Raw genomic sequence first — 12,349 nt, 5'->3', positions numbered from 1 at the left:
CGTGAATCCCTAATTAGTACAATGACAGAATTGATACTAAGCAACACTTACTTTGACAACAGTCATCAGACCATCCTGTCAGACACATTCCATCATCACATCTTCCTGTAAACCTGTCACATGATCCACCATTATTACAATGACAGAATTGATACTAAGCAATACTTACTTTGACAATTGTCACCAGGCCATCCTGTCAGACACATTCCAACATCACATCTTCCTGTAAACCTGTTACATGATGCACCATTATCACAATGACAGAATTGATACTAAGCAACACTTACTTTGACAATTGTCACCAGACCATCCAGTCAGACACATCCCATCATCACATCTTCCTGTAAACCTGTCACATGATGCATCATTAACACAATGACAGAATTGATACTACGCAACACTTACTTTGACAATTGTCACAAGACCATCCGTCAGACACATCCCATCATCTTCCTGTAAACCTGTCACATGATGCACCATTATCACAATGACAGAATTGATACTAAGCAACACTTACTTTGACAATTGTCACCAGACCATCCTGTCAGACACATCCCATCATCACATCTTCCTGTAAACCTGTCACATGATGCATCATTAACACAATGACAGAATTGATACTACGCAACACTTACTTTGACAATTGTCACCAGACCATCCGTCAGACACATCCCATCATCTTCCTGTAAACCTGTCACATGATGCACCATTATCACAATGACAGAATTGATACTAAGCAACACTTACTTTGACAGTCACCAGACCATCCTGTCAGACACATTCCATCATCACATCTTCCTGAAAACCTGTCACATGATGCACCATTATCACAATGACAGAATTGATACTAAGCAACACTTACTTTGACAATTGTCACCAGACCATCCTGTCAGACACATTCCATCATCACATCTTCCTGTAAACCTGTCACATGATGCACCATTATCACAATGACAGAATTGATACTAAGCAAGACTTACTTTGACAGTTGTCACCAGACCATCCTGTCAGACACATTCCATCATCACATCTTCCTGTAAACCTGTCACATGATGCACCATTATCACAATGACAGAACTGATACTAAGCAACACTTACTTTGACAATTGTCACCAGACCATCCTGTCAGACACATTCCATCATCACATCTTCCTGTAAACCTGTCACATGATCCACTTTGACAATTACAGAATTGAGTACATCCAGCACCATACATTTCTGCAGGACATGCTGTAATTTATTTTAAAAAGAAACAGCAGTGCACAAAACAGTATTAGAGGTTCTGGTCATTCACTAATAATGTGAAGATTCAATGAGTAAGTTTCTGACATTTTCATTGTGTATCTTATTATCTGTAACATAATATGGTTTCTTGCATATCCCCCAAAAAACAGGCTTTTTGTTGTTTTTGACAGTACTGTACTTGACCAAACTGGAGGAGTATATCGTTTTTACATTTAATTTAGTCAAATTACCTAAAACAATTTGTCATATTTTGTTCTTTGTTCTTTTTTTTTTTGGGGGGCTGGACCACCCTTTGTATGTTGGGTATGTTGTTTAGTCCCGGTGGTATTTGACCTTCTGAGTCTACATATACGTATAGATGTCTGTCTCTAATGTTGTTGTTGTAAATTACACCATGAAATAAAGATGACCAGAATAATGAAAAGTGAGGACATCTCTATCCCTATCTGTTTTCTCTCTCTGTTCATCTCTATCCTTGTATCCATGTCTTTCTCCATTTCTTGTTTAGTTACATCTAATTTTGGTTTCAACTGTATACGTTCATCTTGTCCCCCTCTGCATACTTGCTGTATCATTTCAGTTAATCACTGTATGTAATGTACAATGTATGATTGCAGGGTAGTGTAAGTTCAGATTTATAAAAAATGGATTTATTGGCTTCTGGAGTTTTATCATCATGATCATGTTTATTTCAGTAGCATACCAACCAAAGGACAAAATTGACTAAACTTGCAGCATGCATCTTTTTTTAGCTGATTTAAGACAAACATTCATACGTTTATGGCCCAAATAAGTGGAAAAATTGCAACTCTGTGTTTCCTGGACAGTGAGACAACTTAGCTTAGCTTAACTGTGCACCCAAAGCTTATATTCATTACAACATGTTCCCATCAATCCAGTCAAACCGCTGTATATACACAACTAAAAGCTTACCTTGATTACATTCTGTTCCCAACCATCCAGTCATACAACTACAACCCACAGGGTCTGGCATACAGAACATACTGCCTAAACATGATGGAACACCTATTGAAACTCCACATTCATGCTCACAGTCCCAGCCAAATCTATTCTCTCCACAAGCTGTAAAGATAGTAGAAATTAGGAACATGATTGAGAAGAAGTGAACTAAAATGCTGAGCCAATTTGTAAAAGGTTGTCCATTCAATAAATAAATAGTTATATTTTAATATATTTTTGCATGCAATGATTATTTAAAAACAACCAAACAAGAACATGACCTTTAGTAAATAAAATACTTTAAAAAGTGAAAATTGATATCCCTCCTACAAAATTAAAACTTGGAAATAGATATCAAGAATGTGTTGGAAATGTAAGCACTGTTTCATCTTTATCATTTGGTAAAAACCACAAATGGTTAACATGTTAAACATGTTTAAGCTAATAATTAACACTTGGCATTAACATCTTAATTCAAACCCCTTTCAGATTCAGGTTCATCACAAAATGATATCTTGCACTTGTCCACTATGGTACCATTTCAGTATCAGTAGTTCGGATAAAAGGCACTATCTGCGATTTGCCAAATCAGAAATCTAAAAAAAATCCTCAAAATTAGAGGCTAGCATTTTTGTAAATATAGCAGTGCCAACATACTCTACACTCTACATACTCTACTAAAATAATATCAATCAAATTAAAAAATGGGTACTTTTCAGACGCGTTTACAGAACTTTAGCAACCGGGGGACGCAAATGTCTTGATGAGCTAAGAAAGATCTGAACGTGTAAATATAACATATTGAAGCAATTTGTGCAAAGCGCGCCTAAATTTGTTGTTTTTTTAAAGCTGAAATGGTCAAATATGAAATTAATTTCAGCAAAATCACATGCACACAGGCGTTTCTCTTTTCTTTTCCTAAAATTTCCCTTCTCTTTTTTGATACCGTTTTAAAAGGGCTGTATACGCAACTGATTTTGAGAGTATTATGATGCCTCAGATCAAAAATATGTCATGGTAACTCAGAATCCACACCATACCACTAAATAAAGATAGATAACAGATGATGTGAGAGCAATCAGGCCTATTGACATTCATCAATTCATCAAAATGTGTGTTTTGGTGCAATTTTTTCATGAAATCATAAATAAGGGTATATTCTAGGACTATTTGAGGTGAAATAATATTCGTTGTGTTTTTCATTTTGGGAAACATTGTTAGGTGTTTTTGAGATATGAATTTGCTCAATAATATGTTGGTGGATTCAGGTCTGGGCGACGGGTTGTACAGCTCAATTTACCGTACTTTGCCTAACCAGACAGTCCATGCCAAAATTGTTACTTCACCTTTACATTTCATTGAATCTCTTTTTGATGTCTGCCATTTTGAACATCACACTTGAAAGATGTATGCTATGTAGAAACTTTATTTTGCAATTTCATAATTTGCATATTATTAGCATATTTGCAAGAAAAAACATGAAAATCAACAAATACCTATATTTTTCAATATTTTATTAGAAATTAAGCATGTAGGCCGTTTGTTATGACTTGATGAATGAAGCTGTTAAACAGATTTTGATATTTTTGCTTATTTTTCATTTTTTGGATGACCTATATTTTCTTTGAATATTTATAAAATTTCTTAATTTAGGTATAATACAGTGCAGAAAAAGATGTCAAAAAAATCTGTTAAACAGATTTCCAATAAATTGTTCCATTTTCCATTTTGGGGTAAATACTCAATTTTCATGAGCGGGATATTTGAAACATAAAATGAAAACATGTCCATTGCACTTTTCCTCGAGATGTACTATAATATCAAGGTTACGGATATATTATAATCACTTCTTATCTTCACTGATCCATCAGATACCTATTGTTATGATCAATGAAAAGGTTCAGAACTGGGCTACTAATGGTCTGTCAAGTATCTATAGTTATTTTCATGACTGTGTCAACTCAAAAATCATGCAAGGTCGAATGTAGGAAAAGTACGATCAGTTGAGCTGTATCTCAAAAGTTTTGCCTTCATCATACACTTTTGTTTATCTTTTTGACTACCTAGATCTTGGCCTTTTGAAGCAATCTGTTTCTTAAAGGTGAGAAAATTGTATTTGAATATTGACCATTTTACACAGTAATATATTGGGGAATGTATTAGTGGTGTGGACCAATCAGTGATTTGCTCATTCAAAAAATCAGAAAAATCTTCCAAATTCTTTTGCACCTTAGTAGCATAGATGTGCTAACATAGGGTGCGAGTGGTTAAGCCAAAAGCTGTGTATTAAAGATAAAATAAGTCATTTAAAAAACCCTATAGTATCTCTACTTAAGTAGAGAAATAAGCTTCATGTATTTATGCATCATTTTGTAAATGTAATGATCTTATGTTATTTTAAGTTCTTGCAGCTAGTATGTGAATATGGTAATAATTTTTATGCCGTTTATGTGTATTTTTCACAGAATGGGCCATTAAGGTTGCTTTGTGAGCCTACACACCCATGTATTTGTCTACATACCTGTCAGACAGTTAGGTCCAGTGAATCCAGGTCTACATACACACTCTCCTGTCTTGTCATCACATATACCTCCATTGTAACAATTATCACATATCTTTTTACAAGATGGGGGACCCCATTTTCCATGACTGCAGCCTGCAAAAACACCAATAACAGACTGACTGTTAATTATAAAATGTCCCATGAAAAAGTCTAGTTTAGTGCTATACATGTATTCTAATTCCAAGGTCAGCAATGATAAAATGTTCACTTCATCATTGTGTATGGAATGGCCCATTGGTATGGATTTGAGAGCGACACATAGAATGTACAGACACGAAAACTGATCACAACATAAAAACTGAAAAACCAGAAATAGACGACAAGTTTGTCACCATTTTCTGTGAACTTGATGTAAAATACACCGAAAAGCACTTTAAATGTGAAAAACAAAAAACAAAAATGCTGAAATCTGCTAAAACACTGACAATATTTATTCCTGGATGTTACCATTATGAGTAGGTTAACTTACCTCTGACAATTAATCTGATCAAGCTTCCTGCATAGTCAAAACCATTCCAATATGTATGATAAACACCAGCATGCTGTTCTGTTGCACCATTGATGGTGTATTGTGTACCACCCTGATAGACCATCATAAAATCGTCTACTTGATCACCTTGTTTCTCCCATATGATGATATCATTTTGTGGCATATTGAGAACATCTACTTGGAGATCTACATGTTCAGCACTATTCACTGTCACAGTGAATTGTCCAGAGGATGGTTGTAAAAGTCCTGTTGAAAAAGAAAACATAAATACATCATGTTGATTGTACTCACTGCAGGTACACAAGAGGGAAAATCAAGGGATGTTTTTCATGATCTGCAGGTTTTGGGAACTACCCATAGGCCATGTGAATCATGCAAAGCCCAACATCAAAAAAGAAGCTCGAACAGAAACATTCCATAAAAACAGCAAACATGCTGAACATTGTGCTGCCAACAATTTGCTAATGTTGAAAAATGTAAAGTTGTTTTTGCATTTAAAACAGTAAAAATGCTGTGAAAAACAGAAACATTCTGTAAAAAAATGGAAAACAGAAGCTTTCTGTAAATAAACCTGGACAGTTGCTGTAATAGTGGATAATTGCTAGCCTAGCTGCCAGTGCCATCAGTTTGGCTATTTTTTATGGAAACATTTCTAATATAGTACAAGTAGGAAGGGGTGGTACTCTTCCATGTGAGCCATAGCTTTCATACTATCACAATTAATTTAGAAAGTATTATTATATAATCATATTATATAAAGTATTATTCCCATGCCGGCACATTCCCTTGCTTTTTTTCAAGTTGGGTTGTGTGCCGATCAGGATTTGTGTTTATTTGTTGTCTTGTTTAATTGTAACACTTTGGGTTGGTAAACTGTTCATTCTTTCCTATTATTACATAATCATATTAATAAAAATGTACATGAACTCTTTCATAATGAAATGATAACTCAATCATGATCATTTCCAAATATTTTACATGGATAGGTTTGACTGGTTATCATGAAATAATATACAAATAAAAGGAACTCACTGTATGCACTCATAATGGATACAGGTACCCTTGTAGTCAGTCCTGATTTGGATGCTTCACAGTAGTATACACCAACAGAATCACGGGTGTTTGTAGGTAGGTATTGTGTCAATGTATCAATGGTGTTGTTATAAACCCCTGAACCCACAGGCAATGACAAAGTATCATCTGGTGGTGTGGTTCCTTTCAGGACATGTCTTCCAATGTGTATGTTATTCACCAAATCTGTATCTGGTTGACTCAGTAGACAAGTGAAGTATGTACTTGCTGAATTTGCACCATAAGGAGTAGGTGTTACAGACATCACATGTAATGTCCCTGAAACATGAATAAGTTTAGCTTCATCATGATCTTGTTCATGTTATTAACAAACAATAATTTAAATAATAATAATGATAATACAATGATGAAGAGGAGGAAGAAAGATAATAGTGAGGATAATAATAATAATAAAAATAATAATATAAATGAAATGTGATGGGGATTATAATGCATGTATCATCAGGAGCACACTAGGAGAACTATTTTTAAAAGAATTGAAAATGAGTAAGGCAATGGGATTTACTGGTGGGTGAACTCACTGAACAGATTGTAACACATTGTATTTTCTACCTCACCTATTAACATTGAGACCCATCACCCAACATTCTTATTCCAAGTTTTGAGTTAAATTGAAGAGTTCAGATGCAAAAAAAAAAAAAACCGATATATCCAGTTTTCTCAATTTAAGATATATAAGCAAATAAACAAATTTCATTAAGATTCTAGAAACAAAAATATGTATCACAGTGCCCATAGAAACTACCAAACTACCACGTTTTTGCTTATACCACAAAAAAATGAAACAGGCCTACAATTTCCTCAGAGTTATGAGAAAAATATGAGCTTTTATCCGACACCAAAATATTCATGGAGGTATGATGGGGATACACCTAATCACAGCAATAGTCTAGTCACATACCATCAATCTAGTCGCACACCTTTAAATCACACACCTTTGAATGGGACATATGCAAGTTACACATAATAATTTACATATATAGGCTACTACTAGAAATTCGTATTCAATGGGTGCGCTTGTAAAGAATTCACGTAATTTGATTGGTTTTCGGTGTATAATATCTCACAATAGTTGATAGTGATATTAGTAAGGGCACGCGCTGCCACGCAACGGCGGCACGCTTGTTGCTCCTCAATGGTCGCGCGATAATGCATTCGCGTAATACACGTGCGAGAACTAAGAACGCGATTCGGCAGCTTAGAGGTTCGTGATGGTTTCGTTCATTTAAAACAACGGGGATGTCCTCAAAAGTAACTTTAATTTTTTCTGGAAAAAGGCAGTTTTTCTCGCAAAAATTACATTAAAACTGAATAAGAATGAGAATAAAAGATAGGATTTTGTCTTTTGCTTATCCAATATCGTGTCATAATGGATGCGCCGGCATCCACTACTCAAAATATTGGCCAGACCATCCATTAATTTATGACACGATATTGAATAGGCAAAAGACAAAATCCTATCTTTTATTCTCTAAATACAAATTGGATGATATATTTTTAGCTTATTTGTAAAATCACGATGTAGTCCAACGTTTCTGCTGGTATAAAAATCCATCAACTTTATGGAGTAAGTTGAGGGATCAGGCTGTGGATCACAGAGTGCTCCTTTATGGTAAACTGTTTGTTCTTTTTTAGTTACAAAAGAGTATATCCCTTCCTATTCATTCATCTAATAAATATCACCGTCTCCACCCAAGAGCTAAATTATATTCTTACCTGTTGTTTGTTTCTAAAATATACAACAAAAAATACCAGAAAATGACACTAAGTATGCTCAAATGGCTGACAATTCTAAATGTTGTCTTTATGGGAATGATCCAGTGATGCATGTGCAAAGGGGAGGGCGGAACAGAAGAGTATATCCCTTCCTTGTCATTCACCTAATAAATATCACCTTCACCTCATAGCTACATTATGTTCTTACCTGTTGCTCGTCTCCAAAATACACAACAAAGACACAAGAAAATTACACTAAATTCCATTAAACGGCTAACAATTCTAAACATCGCCATTATGAGAATGTTTCAGTGACTGATACACAAGGAAGTAAAATGCAAAAGTCAAGTTTGTCAGTGTGACTTTTGAGTTTGCAAAGTAATATGAAATAAGGTCATTGAAACTGTGAAGTTTATGCTTGGATAGCCACATTCATCATTTATATTATGTGGCAATTGGTGTATGACTTGGACAAAAAATCATAGCAATACTCAACACTGTGACATCATAAAATTATTGTAAACATCTTTGTGACAAATCAAATACACTGTGCGATATGTATGTACACAGTATTGACACAAGACACATAAAAGTATACATTCAAGGACTCTAAATATAAACACAAATTTGGTGCCAAAACAACAATTTTGGAGAAAATTACAAAAAAGAAGTAAATGAGCCAAAAAGGATCAACATTTGCTTTTTTTTCTTCAATATTGCCCAAAATATGGGATATTTAAGGTATATAAATATACAGGGAAAGAAGAATCACGCATCACACACTAGCACAATTAAACATGAAATTACAAGTGAAACACAACATGCATAGGCAGATAAACAAGAGTAAAAATTGAAATGAACCCCAGACCTCGGAGCATTAGTTTGTATTGTTTGAATGTTTCTATGTTCCAGTGTAATGATGCGTAAGACTCTTCCCTTGTTTGTATTTAATAGTTTAAATAATAATTTAAAGTAAGTTGTTATAATGGATGAGAACAAAAATTGGCATGGAAAATCAAATTTGGTGCCCCTACATACATTTCCTCTTCTTCGCACTTAAAAGATGCAGAAACATAATTATTAGGACACAAAAGTACACTTTAATGTGCAATTTTTTGTCCACAACTATACTTTTTAAATAAATCGAAAAATATTTGACGAAATGCAAATGTGTAAAAAGATATAAGTAGCCTTATTTGTGTCATTTTATTATAGCTTCATACGTCATTGCATTCAGTCACAATAGTTCATTATGTAAAAAAAAGAGATTGTTCTAAACAGTGTTAAAAGTGGCATCTGAGTCCATATAGGAATCAGATCTCAAACAATACAGTAGGCCAGGCCTATGCATGTGTTTGTTAAAGAAAACCTGAATGCTATAGACTCGGGTGCATCTTTTAAAACGGCCTCTTTTCTTACACATTTAACCATTGTGACTGAACGCATGTTGTGAATGATGTGTGATGCTATAAATTGGTCCATAGGGGTAAAACAAATAGGGCTATAAATATCATTTTACATTTTTATATTTCGTAAAATATTTTTTGACTTATTTTAAAAAGTATAAGGGGGAATAAGTTGTGGACTGTATGTTATTGGCAGACCATTTTGAGAATTCACCACTCTGAGGGGTACACATTATTATTGCACATCCCCTTACTAGAGTTGCATTTTAATGGTAGTCTCCTGCCTTTGTTCAATCGAAGTTTATGGAAAATCAAAGTGCCAGGCAGTAAGTGAATGGACACATTAGGAAGGGGGGGGGGTGATGATACAGACAACAATTAGATGAATGAAGATATGAAAACACAATTTATACATAATATATAGGTTTATTATCTATTTAATGTTTGCACACACTGTGCTGTTTTCATACAACATAGTTCAAATAAAATACAAAGAAGATTTTGCTCATAACATCCTTCTCAAATACAAAAACCTTTCAACATTAAGCAAATATTCATTTCAATTTCATGCCACCATTCTGGGGTGGTTGGTCCGGAGGTGGTGGAAAAGAGACCCTCATAGAAAATTCTGAAATTAAATTAAATTTGATCCAATTTAGGTGTAACTTAACTATCCCCCTTAAAATTATTCATTAATATCCACACCCCTTTGCCTTCCTTCTCATAAAAATCTTACTATGCCACAGCTTGTATCATAGTGAAGCTAAAAATGTTGAAAGATTTTTTTAAACCGATGGTTTTTCCCACGATTATACAAAATAGTAATTTCTTTTACATGTATAAAATTTCCTATTTACAAATAGATATACAAAACTTTTTTTACAAAATAATACAAAAATAATATTAAAGGGCGTATTTCATGATTTTACCATTCTCCTTTTAGGGTATGATTCAATAGATATCTATAGAAAAAGCTCATTTCAAAAATTTCAGTTGATTTGGACATTGAATTTGGGAGTGACACATACATTACAACACCCACAAATAGTCAATGTGTTGTAATTTTAGGCTGTCAACAGCTGGAAAATAAATTTGGCCTTATGTATGTATGTAATCCTAGGTTTCTGATGGTATGAAAATCTCACTTTTTGGAGGATGAGGCTGTGGATCACAAAGTGCCCCTTAAATTGAAAAAAAATGGTATTAATTTACATTACTGTTTCATTTGAACTATACATGTCAAATATATTGGTTGAAACAGGGTAAAATATTGAAATTAAAACAATTTCAATGAAAGCTTATAATTATAATATTGCATACAAAACATCAAATTATTTATTATTTGTTCGGATTTTTTGATAACCCTGGATAACCCAAGAAAGCCTCTATTGAAGCTTATTTTCATTGGGGTCCATTTGAACACCGGGCGGGTTAGGAACAGTCAGGGGTTAACACCCTACTCTTTTCGAAACTGGCTGCGAAATACATGTACAGGTATGTCTCTCTGCACACGGGACCGACGGCTTAACGTCCCCTCCGAAGGATGGAGTCCTTTCATGATTCATTTACCCAATTCTAAATGAACCATGGGGAGAGCGGAAGTCTGAATTTAATCTACAGATGTTGCCAATTAATTTCAGACTTTTTTTTTCCAATTTTTTATCCCAGCAAATCGCCACCGCTGAATTGAACCCGGGACCTCATGCACTAAAGGCAAGTACCCTAACCATTGCGCCACGCTCTCCCGCTTAAAGAAATATCAAAATAAAAATGTATAGATAATTTACTAAATGCAATAATATAAATAAATCCTTACAATAGGCAGGAACCAGAATGAAAGACTACAAAGTCTGCCTTGTTTCAGTTTCAAATTATAATTAAAATCAACAAATTATATTTGTATCATATTTTAATTAGGTTATAAAGTAGTTTAGAGGCGATGTCTAAGAAAGTTTTCAATTAAATAATTACAATACTGGACCTGTCATTGATTGAACTGTTTATTGTTTTAGAACTGTTTTTCTTTGTGCAAGTTGTTGATCATATGTAAGGCTTAAAAAAAGTTTCTTTCCTGTAGGTGGCCTAAAATGCATTTAAAAAAAAAATTATTTTGTTTTTTATTTTTAGAGTTAGGTGTATCAGCGTATGGTAACAAATGTCTTATGTCAAATCAGTGCAGAGTAGGTTAGATGTGAAAATTGATAGCTTTAGAATTACAGGAATCTAGAAAATTTGTTGTCATCATCTTTGTGTAAAAATGAAATTTTTGCTTGTAAGATGCTCTTAAACATATGCAGGAAACAAACTTTTTAGCATAATAGGCAAAATTATACAGGCATAACAGCGTTAATATTAAGAAGTGTCAGGAGTCTAATAAGGCAATTAACAAAGAAACCAAAATAAGCACCACCTTGATCCAGTTAGAACCCCTCACCATGAAATTTGCAAAATAAGCCTATTGGGAGCTATTTCTAAGCTCCAACCCATAATTTGACCAAGTTTCAAATCCTGGTCTGCAAGTGGTTCAAATTGAATGTTCCGCAAGTATTTTGAATCAAATTCAGACCAATAGAAACAGATTCATAGTTTCTTAAGGCCTGCCGCATCAATAAATTAAACAATTCATCTTTTCTAAAGAAAATCAACACCAAACATAAAGATCCGATAACACTGTGTATACTTTCAGTCATCTGGGATTTGATCAATTAGTAGATAATTAAATTTGGTCAACCAGAAAAACTCATTTTTGGTCAGATGGAATCACCGACGTTTCAGCCAAAACCTTTGGCCTTCAGCTGGGTGGATGATTTAGGGTCATCCGAGGTCAATCGATGAGGAAGTTGCTCTCTCAGTATCAGTATTTCGCAAACCAACACA

At 34.2% G+C, this 12,349-nt stretch overlaps 1 protein-coding gene across 1 annotated transcript in view; it reads right to left on the bottom strand.

Annotated features, from left to right (window-relative positions):
* LOC140155214 (uncharacterized) overlaps window positions 1-8,362 on the bottom strand; it is a 30,744-nt gene extending 22,382 nt beyond the window's left edge. Inside the window, exons 1-8 of the mRNA XM_072177963.1 lie at window positions 8,275-8,362; window positions 6,291-6,608; window positions 5,238-5,504; window positions 4,727-4,861; window positions 2,179-2,328; window positions 1,099-1,230; window positions 748-798; window positions 288-341 (exon numbers count right to left, since the gene is read on the bottom strand). Coding sequence (XP_072034064.1) covers window positions 288-341; window positions 748-798; window positions 1,099-1,230; window positions 2,179-2,328; window positions 4,727-4,861; window positions 5,238-5,504; window positions 6,291-6,608; window positions 8,275-8,362 — 1,195 coding nt within the window. The remainder of the gene's footprint in view (window positions 1-287; window positions 342-747; window positions 799-1,098; window positions 1,231-2,178; window positions 2,329-4,726; window positions 4,862-5,237; window positions 5,505-6,290; window positions 6,609-8,274) is intronic.
* Window positions 8,363-12,349: the final 3,987 nt, after the last annotated feature.

The sequence above is a fragment of the Amphiura filiformis genome, chromosome 1, assembly GCF_039555335.1.
Source record: "Amphiura filiformis chromosome 1, Afil_fr2py, whole genome shotgun sequence".
NCBI lineage: Eukaryota > Metazoa > Echinodermata > Ophiuroidea > Amphilepidida > Amphiuridae > Amphiura > Amphiura filiformis.
The sequence above is the reverse complement of the archived record's forward strand: the minus strand, read 5'-3'. Positions and strand labels throughout refer to the sequence as shown.